The 16,776-nt window shown below is 32.0% G+C and overlaps 1 protein-coding gene across 11 annotated transcripts in view; it reads right to left on the bottom strand.

Annotated features, from left to right (window-relative positions):
- The window catches only part of LOC143245038 (dynamin-1-like), a 63,749-nt gene that overhangs the window by 19,357 nt on the left and 27,616 nt on the right, over nt 1–16,776 (bottom strand). For 6 of the 11 annotated variants that reach the window (XR_013025443.1, XR_013025444.1, XM_076490824.1 and 3 more), the window contains exons 11-14: nt 14,891–15,048; nt 5,190–5,241; nt 4,435–4,548; nt 873–982 (exon numbers count right to left, since the gene is read on the bottom strand). Coding sequence is in view for 7 of the 11 variants with exons in the window: in XM_076490824.1 (XP_076346939.1) it covers nt 873–982; nt 4,435–4,548; nt 5,190–5,241; nt 14,891–15,048 (434 nt within the window). In the remaining 4 variants the exon portion in view is untranslated. Of the gene's footprint in view, nt 1–872; nt 983–4,434; nt 4,549–5,189; nt 5,242–9,024; nt 9,046–14,890; nt 15,049–16,776 lie in introns of all 11 variants that reach the window. The other 5 variants (XR_013025441.1, XR_013025442.1, XM_076490821.1 and 2 more) reach the window with 1 other exon arrangement.

The following is a 16,776-nucleotide window of genomic DNA, read 5'->3' as shown; positions in this document are numbered from 1 at the left end:
GGAACCTAGGTTATGGAAAGAGTGATGTTTAAAATAATGTTTGCCTGTGAGCAAAATTAAAAGGGAGCAATTATTAGGTTTTAATTTTTACACGAGATCCAAATGAACCCTGAAACAAATACAGATTATGGGTGGATCAAAGATAGCCCTGTTTGCTTTGGCAAGAAAAGATTTGAGGAAATCTAGTGATGAATCATATTTCATTGTGGCTCACAGAATGAAAAGTTCACATCAATCTCTCCTTCTTTAACGACTCTCCATGCTCCTTCATTCTCACAATCTCCTCCTGCTCCTACAATTGTTCTCTTTTTCTTGTTACGTCTAGTTCCAGAATCTGCTTTTCTGTTCCTCATGGTAGCACCACAGGCTCTTCCCTTGGCTCTACCTCCTGTATTAACAACTGAAGAACCTGTCACAGCACTTTTCTCACTTTCACTAGAGCTATCCAAGTCAGATTTCCCACTCTCAAAATCATCACCATCAAGGTCACTAGGAAAAAGTCATTTTCCTGGCTCAGGACTAAAGCAATCAGACTTACTATAAGTAACAGGTGTGGTTGTTTTCTAAGTTTCAAAACACTTGTGTAAAACACATCTTTCTTCTATCAAGTTGGCACTCAGGTTGAAGATATTTTGTTAGTGGAAGTAGTTTTAGTTTTATAATGATTAGATAAGACATTCAAAATGCAGGATTGATTGTGAAATGAAATAAGACCTATATGTCAATATGCAAGAAACTCCTCCAAAAAGGGAAATGAGCATGCCAATATACTGGCTGCTTAGAGACAGAATTAAAAAGAATGAACCTAAAAGATAAGCTACTTACCTGTGTTAGAAACAAAAAAGAAGCAAAGTTTATGTAATGTTCTTTACCTCTGATCAGGATTAAAGAGAGCAAACATATGACGACGTGACATGAAGCCAGGATCAAGGTCTTTGATCTTCAAACCATCCAACTGTAACATGTATTTTTTGTCTCGTTCCTGCAAAACAGCACAGTTAGCAAGATTATTAACAATCACAGAAAAAAATAAAAAAAGGGCAAAGTCAATGAATGTCCATTTATTTAAACAGACGTACCTGCAGAACATTTTGAACTTCATACACTCTACAAAGACAACACCGGTTTATCTAGATTACTAACACCTACTAAATTGTATGAAGTTTTGTTAAGGTTTAGAAAGTATGAATTGATATTATTCTTAGTCTATGTTCTGAAAGTGGACTTTCCTTAAACATTTAGCAATCAAAGGTCACTCTTAAATGCTTAGTGACCAACAAAGTCCAGCCCAAAATGTTTAGTGGCCAATGTCTATTGTGAAATATTTAGTGATCAAAGCTCACTCTGTTTTGTTTAATACAAAACTCCAATCTGTCAGTTTTTAACAGGTATGTTACCTAGTAAAAACATGTTTCACAGTATATTTAAGATGCATTTCTTTTAACAGCAAATGTGACAATACTATTATTAGAGTTAACCCTTTTGCAATAGGCTAAGTATAATACACATGAATCTGTATACACATTTGCACACAGTAAGTATTTATACCATAACTTTTAAGGTATTGTGTGCATCTTCACAAAATCTGGTAGACATTTCGTGAAGACTACAAGTTTATGTACACACACACAAAAAAAAATTTCAATGAAATATTGTTAATAAATATTTATTTATGTAAATACTGAGTCCATTTTGTTACTAGTCCAAGTGGGTAGTGATTTCATGTTATCATTAAAAACAAACTTCGTCTTAAAAACCTCAATAATACTATTCGCGTAATCTCTAAAAACTCCTAAATACATTTCAAATGTTTTTTTCCAGAAAATCTTTATATTTTGTCTGTTACTTCCTCTAAACTAACTATGTGGGGCCTGTCAATTAGACCATCCTCATAACCATCATAACAAAATTGGGAAATAAATGTAAGTTATATTTTTTGCCACACTAGAATGACTACAAATTATAACAAAGAAGTAAAAATGTTTAGTCTAAGTAGCTTAAATCTCATAACATTATATATTTATACACATTTATTATTTATTACATTGAATTTCCAGTCATTCCTACTTAACATTACATAACTTGCATTGATGTAGTGCATGTGCACTTATGTTACTATATCCAATAATATAAAACTGACCTTTAGTCTTGGCTGTTGTAGTAGACTGGTATTTTGTAATATACAGTCACATTTCAATTATTATACATTATATATGTATATAAATTATTACTATTTAGAAATACATTTTTGAACTTATTTTTTTGAAAACAGAACAATAAATAAATAAGCAAAGCAAATGATTATCTCTTCTAGCTACGACCTTTGAGCTCAGTTGCTAAGCCTTTTATATGTAGGTTGTTAAGCCTTTTAAATCTTTACACTTAGAGGATATTAAGCAGAAAGAGAAAAATTAGTTTTACACATATACAGTTCAATAACCAAAAAACATCATGAATTACTATATCAACATCATAGAATTCTACTACAATTTACTTTGCATGGTAACTAAGCTGTAGTTAGACCTTAAAAACAAAACACTTTGAGCAGACTAAAGACACAACCTATCTCCTTGAAATTGTTGCAAAAGAATGTGGTTGCCTTTTAACAAATGGCTGAGATAACCACTAGGAGGACATTCTTAGCTGTAAATTGGTTATTCATGTCATATATTGAAATAAGTGTATATAAGGGGACTGTTTTCCAAAAATGGAGAGAGGTGACTGGAGCCACTGTGTTTGATTCAGTATAGAAGCCAAATCTCAGTAAAATAAAAAGACACGAGGTTCTCATTTTATATTGTAACTTGTCAATGTTTGTAATTTGAGCATCTAATTCACACAAAATTATAGTCTTAGTATTCTGATTTCACAAACATCTAACTTAACCAGTACTGCATTCAACACACCACGTGACTCACAAAAATTGATATTTAGGCGTGTTCTTTTAATACTTAATTTGAAATTAAGAAATTAACTGACATATAACATTACCTTTTGAATTATAATCTACAATTTGATACCAAACGTACTGAGATAAGTTGCATAAAATAGTATTTCAATAAAATTTTGAATGCAAGTCAACAAGTGTAATGACATGGCCTTTGACACTAAATCATTATGACTGGAGCTGAGTTCTGCAGTTCTAAATAGCAGTTGCTTAGCAATTAATAACAAGGTAAATTAAACAATGTTAATTGTATCACACAATTTATTTCTAGTCTTGAAGGTTAGGAAAAGAAAAGTTACAGGCATTATCAGAGCAACATCAATTAATTCACTACTGAAATTACACAACTTGCTTTTTAGTGAACCCTATCTTTTAGCTTTGGTTGACAGTAAAAGTGTCATATTTTTATCAGCTAAAGAAAGCACTAAAATTGTTTCAGGGAAAAACAATTTCTTAAACCCTTATGGTGAAATGTTTAACCAAAATAGTTTTTTACCCGAGTTATTATGAACTTATTTATATATGTTCAGGTATTGTAAAATTTGTAATAAATTACAATATTTTATCAGTAATGTTGAAACATGATACAGAAATTGGTACTTAATTCATGTAATAAAGAAACTTTAAATAAAATTATTAAACTATTGTGTTACAAATATAAGAATGTATTAAACAAATATTAAGAAATAAAAATTAGAAAAATTTTACTACAAATTTCTAAACTATTTTTAGTTATGAATAAGGTCATTTAACAGCTTGGCACTACTTTGTTTGGATGTACATCTTGCTGCATATAAAGGCTTGTTTAGAGCAAGATAGTCACAGAAGACTTAATAAATGGGCGGTGATTAGGAGCTATACTAGTTTATTTAGATAACTGGATGGGATGCTTTATATGAGTATAATTTCTCTTCTGTGCTATCAATTAGTGCCTTTCTACCATACTGGGGGCTGGGATGCTAACTTCAAAAGGTAAGTTTAACTTACTTACCCCCAAATGGTAACACCTTATTTTCTTATTTTTATTTCAATTAATTTTTTCTTCTTCACTTTGGAGAGAGCAATAACTTTCACATAATTGTACACAGGCAGTGAAGGGTAATATAGATGTGGAGCATTGTGGGCTTCAGTACCCATATCTTGCTCTTCTGATTTCTATTTTTATATCTATTGCTACTCTTTTATTTCATGTATGAAACTGGTGAATAGAGGTTAATACTGATAAACGGTGTATATCCACCACAATGTGGATCCTTCATCTTCAGTCACCTCCAAAAATCTAGGGTACATTTTATAGTCCCACATTATAACTTGTACCTTTGAATATGTTCAATTAGTACAGCATGTTTTTTGTTTATTTTTGTTTTGGCTTCTTTTTTAAGTTATAACAAACTAATATATAGATAACTTATGATGTGTTAAATGGTTTGAATAAAACACTTGACAGAATCCTTTACAGGCACTCAGTTTTCCACATTCATATTTACCTCCTCATCTTTGTACCACGAGAGTGACTCAGATGTTAAGACAAACCAGTAGTCTCGAGAACCACCCTTCATGATGCCCAAGTTATGAATGCACATCCATCCTTTACGAATCACCTGTAATTTACAGATAATAGTTTAAACCTACTTACAAACAAATTTCTTCATTTATAACTAAATATTATTCCTGTCAAATAAACTGAACATCAAGAACATAAAATTACAATATTCTACTTAATTATACTAGAACATTTGAAAACTCGGGTAGAAAGTTGTGTATTGTTAGGATCTGAGAAGGTAGTCTGTTGAAATGCCCATTCAAAGCTCTATCACATCAAAAGTCATTATGATATACTGAACAGATCATAAAAATGTCAGCTAAGAGGATTGCTTAAAACTCAATAAAGGACTTAAAACACTTTGTACAGGTTATTATTTTAACATGTTTTAGATGAAGTTCATAATTCTCTTGTTTAGAGTTTAGATAGAAAGATACCACAGTTTTTTTCTGCAATTGAAAAAGATAAGTTTTAGCTATGTTATTCACATGAAGGAATAGGTATTTCTTTAATGAGATTACATCATTTTTTTAACCATGATTTAGCTAATTTTTGGTATCTTATACGGATTTGTTGTCCATATTTTATCCACTTTATATAAATGTCAGAAGTGACTAAAAATGAAACTGATAAATCAAAATTTTATGAAGATTGTTTAGTCAGTTTATACTCATGTAAAAACAAGCTTGTGCAAACTACCTGATTTCCAATAGTTCGTTTTCCAGCTGTACTTTCGGCTTTCTGTTGAGCACTACAGGTAAAATAAAGAACTAAATAATAAACAGTGCTATAATCTTCAGAGAAAGCTACAATATATAAAATACAAATAACTATTTATCTAAACTTCCAAATATTAATGAATACCTTCAATACAACAAATAAAACTATTTAACACTAAGTAATTTAATTGTTTTTGATTTTGAAAGTAAATCCACAGTAGGTTATCTACTTTGTCCATCACAGAGAATCAACCCTGAATTTCAGCATTTTAAGTCTGTAAGCTTACCCATGACTCGCAGGGTGGACTCGACAAGTTAAACACGATAGAGAAAGAGAGAAAGACAGAGAAAAACACATGAATGCTCTCTCACAGCAAAGCTACACAAGTGTTATCTGCACTAGCCATCCCTAGCAGTGAAAGCCTAGAGGGAAAGAAGCTGGTTATGACCATCCACTAACAATGCTTGGGCTACTCTTACTAACAAACAGTGGATTGACTATTACATTATAAAGCCCCCATGGTTGGAAGGGTGAGCATGTTTGGAGGAATGTGGATCTGAAGCTAACACCCTGAGATTGCAAGTCAAGCTTTCTAACTAACTGGCCATGCCAGACTGCTCTCAGGAATGATAAATGAAGCATAACTTTAAATATAAAAAAAAACATTACTTATTTTTGGGCTATATTCCATACTTAATTGTATGTGCACAGAAATCTAGGGAAATTTCATTATTAAATCCAGATAAAGGGTTTCAGGAGGCATAGTTTTAATTTGATTTACATAGAAATTATATTTTACTGCAAAGTAACCACTTGATATTGGCAGCTTTACTGGATAAAGAGATGAGAGTATAGTAAAGAAGTCAATACCGAAAAATTACCAACCACATGAAAGTAAAGAATTAAAAGTTGTTAGTTCCAGTATCTATATCTAAACTTTGTTTTTTTCAGCAACCATATTTTCACCATTCAAACTAATATGATCACATTTTATAAGTTGGCATTTTTACACAAAAAATATGAATTTGATTATAAAACCTACAGAAACAATTGATCTCTGCATACAATAATGGCTAAAACATAGTTACTTTTGAAATAAAACCATTATACAAGTATATCAGAATATCCTCTAAAGTGTCAGTACTTTTGTTTTAAAAGTCTCTACCAACCTATATGTATTTGTGTGCATACCACACATCCTTGAAATGTGACATTTACCAAATGTTTGTTTGTCCTATAAAATGTTTGTAGAAGTTAATTAGATGTGAAATAATTGAAAATTGTGGTAACTGAAAACAAATTAATAATTTGAGGTCTTTTACTCATTTGGCAGTTACTGGTTTACACCCAGAAATGTGTATTTTGACTTAGTTGCACTGCAAGTAATTTCACATAGTGTTTACCTTTAGTAAAATAATTGTAGAGCACCTGCTTACCACTGCTTCCTTATTTCAGACGGCAATTACACAAATAAAAAACACTGTCCAAGAATGTCGATTTTTCATAACCACTTTCTGTATGGCTCAATTTTTTTTTTCATCATTACTTGTTTTCCACATGTTTATCAATTTGTTATTGAATAATATCTCAGTAAATTGTGGATAACAAGAGATCCAATTTCCATATTTTATTATTTCAGTAAAATTATATGTTGAGACATACCCAGATTAACGGTCTGATACAGATACTAAAAGGTAACAATATCGTTTTGAAATAAATATTTGTCATCTCCATGACTCAAGAATATCAGCACATCCATACAGAAACATTTTGGATACAGTCCTTCACAGATTGACTGACAGCAGCACAGCCAACAAAAATATGAGTATGGAAGAGCTCAATATGAGACTGAACAGAAAGAAAATTATTTTGTCATTTAGTGGTCCAATATGAAAATACAAAGAAAAATCATTTAACATTCCCAATATGTGAACTCACATCTTGTAACAAAAACAAGAGTCAAGATATACATTATTTTGACACGAGCGTTACTCATCAATTTAGTTATTTAATGAGAATTGGTTGCAGCATTAATTTACATTCTTGAGCAAATATATGATTACAAAATGAAATATTTCATGAATAACAACACTGATACACATATATACTTCAATTTTACAAAATGGTTATGAGAGTAACTAGAATTTCAACAATTAACAGTGTAAGTTTTATGGTGATTTATCTTCTAAAGAATGTTAATTATATATTACTATTTACATTTATCCATTCAAAAGCATAAAACATACTCACCCAAAAATAAATACCACTTCTCTCCTTATTAGTATCAGTACAATAATTCCCAGCATTAAAAAAAATTACAACCCTAACATCACCAAACAGAAAGAAATTGTTCAGAATTTCTCTTAATCATATCTTAACATCATGATACATAAAATACTGTGGTTAAAACTTGTAAATATCAGTAGAACTGCTCAAAGTTCAACACCAAACTAGTGGAAAAGTGAAAAACTTTAATTTCATAATTTTAAATAAATTCATTGCATGTACAAAATTTTCTTAGAAATAAAAATAAAATAGAATGAACCTTTACAAAAGAAATAAATATAAGAAACTATTAGGACTGTAACATCTTAAAAGTAGTTTAACCAGTTGTTGTTAAATTTTTTTTCAAATACTAAATATTAGTATTTCTGGGATATTAAAATCATACAAATAACACAAGATTAGAACTTGTTTCCAGTTTCTGATTATCTTGGGTATTCATAATTTGTGCAACATTGTACAAGCATCACAGAGAAAGGAGGGGTACATATACAGTTATATAAATAAAAAATGTCAATAACATGGTTACTTTGTAATGCACATTTTGCCACTAGACAGTTGTTCATGTATAAAGATGCTGTATGCTTACACTTCCTCTGTATCCACAGCAGAATGACATGAGTTAAGAATGACAGAGCTAATAGTTGCTCAACAAGCTGAACTAATTTTGTTGTGTAGCAAAACTGGACATAACTGCTGCAATAGCTTCTATTTCAGCAAGCACCTTGACCGATATAGAAGTGCAGTTTTAAGATGAATTGAAACTAAATTAATGGTATGATGCCTGCAGACCAGAACCATTATACCTGACATTACTGAGCAATCTTCTGGTAGCCAAACACAGAATCCCAGTTTTTTCATCATGGACATTTTATTTACATATCACCTTTCACATACCTCAGTTTTTTAATGCTCTGATAACATTTCAAACATCATGAATTATGCTGTAAAAGTGTTATATTTTTTTATCTAAAGAATTTGTTCTCAAGTTACCATGAGTTGTTTGTATGTTTTAAGAACAGCCAGTAAATCGTTTCAAATGTGAATTTACTAAAAAAAATTGTATATAATGTATAATAGTAAGTCAGTTTGTAAAAAATGTTTGGTGGTATATGATGTGATAAACATATTACATTGTTGATGCCAAAAGCATTTACTACAGTTAGAGATATGTGCATATAAATTATTTTTTGTTAAAATTATTAACCTTTCCAATATTGCATATATATACTTTATATGCTTGAGTACTTAGAGGCATAACATATTCAAAGAAACAGGTTATTACAATCAAGTGTCATATTAACTTGTGTAACCATACACATTCAGCAAAGTTGGTAGCTTGTAAGATGAAAATCTAGAAAAATCAGTTAATCTAGTTACAAATACTACCACTACAGGGTATTATTGTTAGTTCATGAACAAGGCTGAAAAGAGGATAAAAGTCTACAGAGAAACAAGCCATCAGATAAAACAGTCAGTCACTACCAAACAAACCAGGCAAAAAAAGCCAAACAATCTGTAACCCACTCACCCTCCTGGGTACAAGTCTTCCCTGTAAAAAAATACATTTTCATATAAACATCAGTCTGAGTAGCTTTTATGCTTTCTATGAAACTGTTAAAAGACTTAAGACTGTTAAAAAGTAATAATAAATATCAATAACAGTAATTAACCCTCTAATCATCACTCTCATTCTTTTGGTAACTAGCCGCAAGCTTAGTCATAGTAAATTAACAGTTCAGTTCTACTTGAAAAAGAATCAAATATTAAATGGCTATAATAAAAATAATATTAAATTACTGTGATCAAAGAATAATTTTTTACCCAAGTAAATGCATAAAAAATTGAGTTATCAAAAGGTACTACCTTCTGTTGAATGCAATTCAAATGTACTTGAAAATTTTGGGTTATAACCATCTTCACTTCTTGATCAATCAGCTTCATACTATAACTACGCTATACCACAATTTATCTGGTTTCAGTCCAATTTTACTAAAGATAAAACCAGTAGACACAGGTTGCTAAGCCTTTTAAAATTTTGCAAGTGGAGGATATGAACCACAAAAATCATAAATTACTACATCAATACCAGAGAATTCCATTATTATTCATCAAGATTAGTAATTAAGTTGTATTTAAGTCTTAAAAATAAAAACATGAAACTTCTAGCAGACTAAAGACACAACCTACCTCTTTGAAATGCTGTTACAAAGAACGAGGTAGCCTTTTAACAGACGGCTGAGAAAACCACTAGGAGGACATTCTTAGCTGTAAATTGGTTATTCATGTCATATATTGAAATAAGTGTATATAAGGGGACTGTTTTCAAAAATGGAGAGAGGTGACTGGAGCCACTGTGTTTGATTCAGTACATAAGCCAAATCTCAGTAAAATAAAGAGACACGAGGTTCTCATTTTATATTGTAACTTGTCAATGTTGGTAATTTGAGTTCATAATTCATACAAAACAATAGATGTAGTATTTTGACAAACATCTAACTTTAACTAGTGCTGCATTCAACATACCACATACCTGATATTCAGGTTTCTTTTAATATTTACTTTAAATATTAACTCATGTATAATAATAAAATTTGAATTATAGTCTACAATATAATTACAAACCTATTGACATAAATTCATAAAATAGTAGTTAAATAAAATTCTGAATGCAAGTCAACAAACATGACATGACCTTTGATCCATGACCCATTTTAAAAGGTTAAAGAATGACTGAGACCACGACCACCTTTAAAATAGCTCTTTAAATTCTATTACTTGTGTTATTACCCCCCCCTATTCAATTCAGTGGTTTATTTTAAAACAAACAAACACCTAACATAATGTAAAAATTTTTGCAAGCCTCTGAAAAGAATTTTTTCTTCTCAGTTTTAAATAAACTTTTCAATGTTTTTTTGTATCTAATAATTGCTATTAATGGATAACTACACAGGAAAACAGATTATCTGCACGTTTTTATTATTATTTAACATAATTTTATGGTTCCCTAAATCTCCTACACCACACTGGAAACAAAACCTTTCCAGTTTGACATACTTACATTGCAAGTAGATTATATAACTCTCTCAAACTTTCCAAAAATAAAACTAGTGGATGAAACTGTTTGAAACATGAGATTCTAAGTAATTCAGAAGGAAGGTGATTTTTAAGTATTAAAAATAGTTTTCTTAAATTTAGCTTTCAAATTTTATATGGATAACCTCTGTAAACTCTTAAATAAATATTTTAAAAGTTTTTTTGTTTTTTAAATTAAGGTAAATGTTTATATTTTCTCTATCATGTCACTAAGTATAGCTATTACCATCAACATACAGTGGAATGAAATGATTAAAATTAAGAAAGAAAAAAACAACAACAAACATATCTTTTAATTCTTCATTAAATAATCCTAACAAATCTTCTGGCTATATTTGTAATTTTGGATTTTTATCCTTTCACTCAGTTTATGTTTTATTTTCTGTTCCTGCCATTTATGGTTGGTTGGTTGGTGTTTTATTGTGCAAAGCGACTGGGCTATCTCTGCCAAACATTTGGTAAAAACTTAAAATTATTAAATTGCATAAAAGAAAATTAAGGTAAAATAAGGCTTTGATATCTTACCCATCGAGCATGTGCATGGGCCCACAGGAAAGCGATGCAGTTCAAGAGTGTGGAATACCTACGGAAAGTATCCCAGGCCCATTTTTTGAGCCTTCCATGCCATGTGGCAGGCAGGATTCCACCATGGATGAGAATATCATTGAAAACATGTTCAGGTTTTAGGAATATATTGAGCAGCTACCTGTATAATACAGTCAGTTACTTTTATATGCAAAAACGGTTTCTCAACCCAAACAAGCCGTTTTTGCATATAAATTTCTCAACAAGTGGGTTTTTTCGACATCACTGACAGTCAGTTACTGCTTCCACACTGTTGTCTATTGATGACTTACAGATAATGGCAGGATCAAGTTCTGAAAGAGCAGAGAAAGGAGGCCAGTTTGATTGATCCAGCTTCCCCTGGGGTATGTGGGTCAGTGGCATTGACCATGGCCAGTCTCTCTTAAAATTACAGGAAAATGATCACTGCCTCGTGGGTTATTGTCAACCCACCATGAAAACTGGGAGAATAGTGAAGGGGAGCAAATTGAGAGATTAATAGCAGTAAAGGACTGACTAGGTGCATGAAAATAAGTATAAGAACCACTATTGAAAAAAAAAAGGTTGTGATCAAGAGCATACGCTCTACAGAGCAACCCCTCCCATCAATATTAGCACTTCGCCAGATGAGATGATGTCCATTAAAGTCTCCTAGGATTGAAAAGGGAGACAGTAACTGTTCAATGACAGCATCAAGGTCTGATTGATCACAGGTCTCTCCAGGTGACAGGTAGATAGAACAAACACTGATGGTACAATCCAAGGAAACAGATGGCTAAAGCCTCCAAGGATGTGTCAAGCAACAGTGACAGGAGGGGCACCTGCAGATCAACCAACAGTGCCACCCCTCCATGCACTCATCCATCACACAACTTGTCATTTCTGAAAACTGCCAAAAGGTGACTGTATTGGCAGGTTTCAGAAATGTTTCTTGTAAGAAAAGACATACAGGATGGTAGGAAACAATCAGTACTTTGATGTCATCCAGACTAGAATGTAAACCTCGAAAGTTCCATTGTATCAAGGTGTACATTTTTATTTATGTGTAGGCAAATTGGGCAGAGAGCCCTTCTGTTTATGACCATGTCTTTTTTCTTTATTGTATTTATTTGAGGGAGGTCTGTGGACCTCCATGGATCCTGCCCTGGGTTAGTTGGGCAGGTCTTTGTTGTTGCAAGAGGATTCCAGCAATTGAGTACATGAACGAATGATCATTTTGCATCTTGGGGTGGGAGAAGAAAATGTAACCAAGAAAATGCCCATCTCCAGAACCAAAGGAAGAGGATCTTGGGGTTTGCTGGAATGTATGTTAGGGACAGAGATGGGTGTTGATTCATCAACTTTTTTAACCATGTACGTCAAAACACGTTTTAGTTGGTTTGAGAATGATTCTTTTGGAGGCACAGAGAGATCTGTATGGACTCCCACTGTAGTAGTGGAACAAAGTGCAGCAGCATACGTCCAAGATAAAGTGGTGGACAGCAACTTTCAAGCTTAGGATAAGTAATGTTTTGAATCGTTTTCAAGTGCTGCACCTGTTTTTCTTCCAACTATTTATGGCAAGAAAGAAAGTAGGATGGGTGAGAGCCATTGCAGTTGATGCAATGATGGTCCATTTCACACTGATAGGCATTGTGGTCTTTGCCACTGCAACGAGCACACATCAAGGAACCACAACATGATGTCTTTGAGTGACTGAACCACTGACACTGGAAACATCTGAGAGGGTTTGGAATGTATGGCAATACCTTGCAATTAATATAACATGCCTTGATAGTGGCAGGTGCATGCAGTGATGTAAATGTCAGAATGAGGATATTGGTTGGCATCATAATTCCTCATGCAGAAACTCCTTGGGGGGAGAAACCAGGAAGAACCTCTGACTTGGGGAAGTTCTTCAAATCCCTCTCAACAATAACTCCTTATGAGGAATTCAAAGTTGCATGAAGCGTAACCTCAATAGGTATATCCCCAATTGCCTTTGAATGCAAGAGGAGTTCACTGTGTTGAGAAGTGGATGTTTCCACCAATATGTTACCAGAGCAAAGCTTCTTTACTGACTTTGGAGAGCCAGCAAGTCTCTTCTGAATGAAAAAGGGAGACATTTGCCCTAAAGGTGTGTCTGAAAGAAAATATAGTATAAGAAAACAAGGTACAGGTGTTACAGATGTTAAAGACTGTTGCTCAGAACCTTCAAGATGTGGTCTTTTACCTATGGACTGTTTTCACACTATTTAAGCTTTTATTTGGAGGATCCATAATGACAAAAAAGAATTTTTTGGTGCCCACTGACCCCACCCATCAGGGAGCCGTATGAGAGGACACACTAAAACACCATACAAGGACACTGCAGCAATGCCAAGGTTTCATGAACACTATACCCAAACACTAGCATCAGATACAATGTTCACAACACCTGTTGTTCTCAACACTGGTACTTGGTTGACCCGAGCCCAAGTGGACTAGCTGATTGACCTTGGGGGGCCGTTCAAAGTCTGCCCGTCTACAGGAATTCATGGCCAAGGTAGTATGTTAGGGTTGGACCTCTCAACCACCAGGATCCTCTTCTCCCCTTTACGGGTCACCACGCACGGCAAACAAATGGGTGGATGTTTAGATCCCAGAGGAGACAAACGGAAAGAACAGAACTTTCCCTGGCAGGTCCCCTCATCACTTACAGGAATCCACACCAAGGGATCATTTATGGTTTGTTACTTTTTTCCTTAACACAATCTTAGTGAATGTCCTTAAGGCATATTAAAGTACCTTTAGCAGATAAAACCTCTGGCAAAATGTTTTTGCAATCCCATCCTTAGTTAATCCCTCACAAACTGGGGCAAAGTTTAGGTTATATCAAAAATTAAATATTTCAAACATGAATTTTAAAATAGAAACAATACACATTTAAATAAAACATAAAAGTAAAACTTAAATACAATTTAACTTTCTATCTTATCAGTATGTAGCTAGGAAAGAGATGACGCTAAAAGGTAGTAAAAATGAAATCATCAGATAATGCTTCAGATGTTTGATATACTTGGTAACAATTATTGTGCAAGTTTTAAAATAACAAATGGAAGATTGTAGTTTAAAATGAGCTCTTTCTGTTGGTTATAAACATGTTAATTTCATAAGTACATGGTCTTTGAAATAAATAAATAAAAAATAGGCAAAGCTACTGTTAAAGGGTGAGGAAATTTATTTTTCTCTGATCTCTGATTTGAAATAAGCATTGTACAAGTAGTTTTGTTATATGCATGTAAGCCAGTTGTAAATGAATTATTATACTTGTGAAATAAAGAAATTAAAACTTTAAATTATAACGTTTGTGGTAACGCAAATTTCATTATAATACACTGATACTGAAGTTTCTTTAATTAAACTATGAATGTAAGTCAGCAAATTATTGTGACTTGTACAAAAAAAAGTTTAAAAGTGAGGTTGAAGTGAAAACATTTGTTACCCTATTAGCTGTTTGATAAAATTTCTTAAATTAAGCCCTGACTGAGACAAATGCAATAAAACAGACACAAGAAAATGTTTTAAACCATCAAATACAAATGCTTTAACAAAGTACACAGACTTTTAAATAAATATTTTGTTATCAAGTGAAAAACTTAACTGTAAAAACCAGATAAATGTTATATCCACAGATTTAAAGAGAGTTCTTACAATGTGGTTCTTTGCTGCTTGGTAAAATAATTGCAAAACATTCGAGGGTCATACTTTTCTCTTACTTTGTAAATCCTATAAAGTCCTCATGGTTAGTATTCATGTATGCCAGTTCCATATCAACTAACAGAATCAGCTGTTCTTTTGTCTTTTGTTCTCGTTCACGGATGTGAGTGTTGATGATTCTTTCCGTTTCTTCACGTAGTGCTGGGAAGCGACCCATCTGGGTAATTTAATTAATGTTTTTAAATCATACGATATATTTTACAGTTTGTTCTAATATATCCATTCAGAACATTATTATATAAATCACAGCAGCTTACTGAGCTACATAACATTTGCTTTAATTTAACATGCACCTTCACCATGTTCATTTTCTACATCTGCTTCTCCTCTTGAGAAATGCTTTATAGACTGGAAGTTATAACTGATATACCATGATTGATATTTCTTCTCACAGTAGACATACTTAATCAAACTGCATGAAGCTTAAAAAGTCCTAAGTAGTATGTAGTTTTCCTTTAAACATATTTCTGTAATTTCTGAGTTTGTGCAATTTTCAAACATCGAACATCATTAAAACAAAAATATAAATTAGAATTTGTTTTTTTACTACCAAGTGTTATTGTATATCTTGTCAGTTTCAGTTTATGTGATACTAACTGAAGCTGTCACAGCTTCTGGCTATAATTAAATCATATAAAACATGATCAAAAGGGACTAACTGGTGACCAATGTCATTATCTTTCAAAATGGCATCAGCCCTTACATTTATCAGCCATTATTATCATGATTTTGCCAATATTTTTGTTCAAGAATAATTTGTGTAATAAATGTACTTTATTTTCACTAAATAAATTATTTTATTTATATGTATTAATTAAATTTTCCTGATCTTTTGTCACACAAGAATATTCCTGTAGCTTTCAAAAATGTGGTTTAACACAGAAGCTTTATCCGGAACAAAAAGACAAAAACGAAAGAAACTAGAACATTCAAGATCTGTGGTTTATTGCTAATTGTTGTAAACTTCAGTTTAGAATTCTTTGTTCATATCTATGGAAGTGGTGAACATTTTGACAAGCATAAATTACTTCTAAAATCACTTTATATACTTAATATTGATGCAGATAGATTAGAACTTCTTCTATCTAAATTATTTCAGCTATTTTAAAAGCTAAGATTCATTGGTGTTAGTTGTTTTGACTATCATCTGTAAGAGTGTATCACACTGTAATAATAAAACTACTGAAACAGAAAGAAGACAATAAAAATGAGACTTAGTTCATTACATTTACAAAGGAAAATAGTTTCTTGGCAAATAAATATCTATATTTAGGAATAAAACAAAAACGTTTGATGAAAAAATTGTACTGTTTTTAGGATAGGCTCCTGAGTTGTGCAGGAATCAGGTTGAAAATTTTCAATTTTATTTGTGAAATACTCTTAATTAAAAGGTATATGATGTTATAATATGTACTTTAAAAATATATTTAAGTAAAAAAAAATTAGAATTATACATTTTTACTTTTGATATGCAAGTGTGTACTTGATACCGAATAGGTCCAGAATTATAAGGACAAGTATCGTCATAAGAAATCCACTATTTAATACAAAAGGTAATAATATAAGTACATTAAAACTATTAAAATTTATATTTTGAAACAGTAATGTATAGTAGTTTATTTGGGCAAAAAAAGAATTTTGATTTGGGGATAGAAGGAGATTACCTCAGTAACTCAAAAGTTTTGATATTCTGTATGGCTTTGGCCCCATATGTTTCAAGTTAGAGGAATTATTGTATTTACAATATTATACTACATGTAATATAAAAAAAAATAAAGTACTTTGTAAGTTCATAAGCTAGTTCACAAAATATATTTATTTATTATTCCATTTTGAAAATTAGAGTTAGGCAACTAAAAGAAAGAGAAAAACTTTGCAGCAGGTG

The sequence above is a fragment of the Tachypleus tridentatus genome, chromosome 2 (genome assembly GCF_004210375.1).
Source record: "Tachypleus tridentatus isolate NWPU-2018 chromosome 2, ASM421037v1, whole genome shotgun sequence".
Lineage (NCBI taxonomy): Eukaryota > Metazoa > Arthropoda > Merostomata > Xiphosura > Limulidae > Tachypleus > Tachypleus tridentatus.
This window is presented reverse-complemented; position numbering and strand designations above follow the sequence as displayed.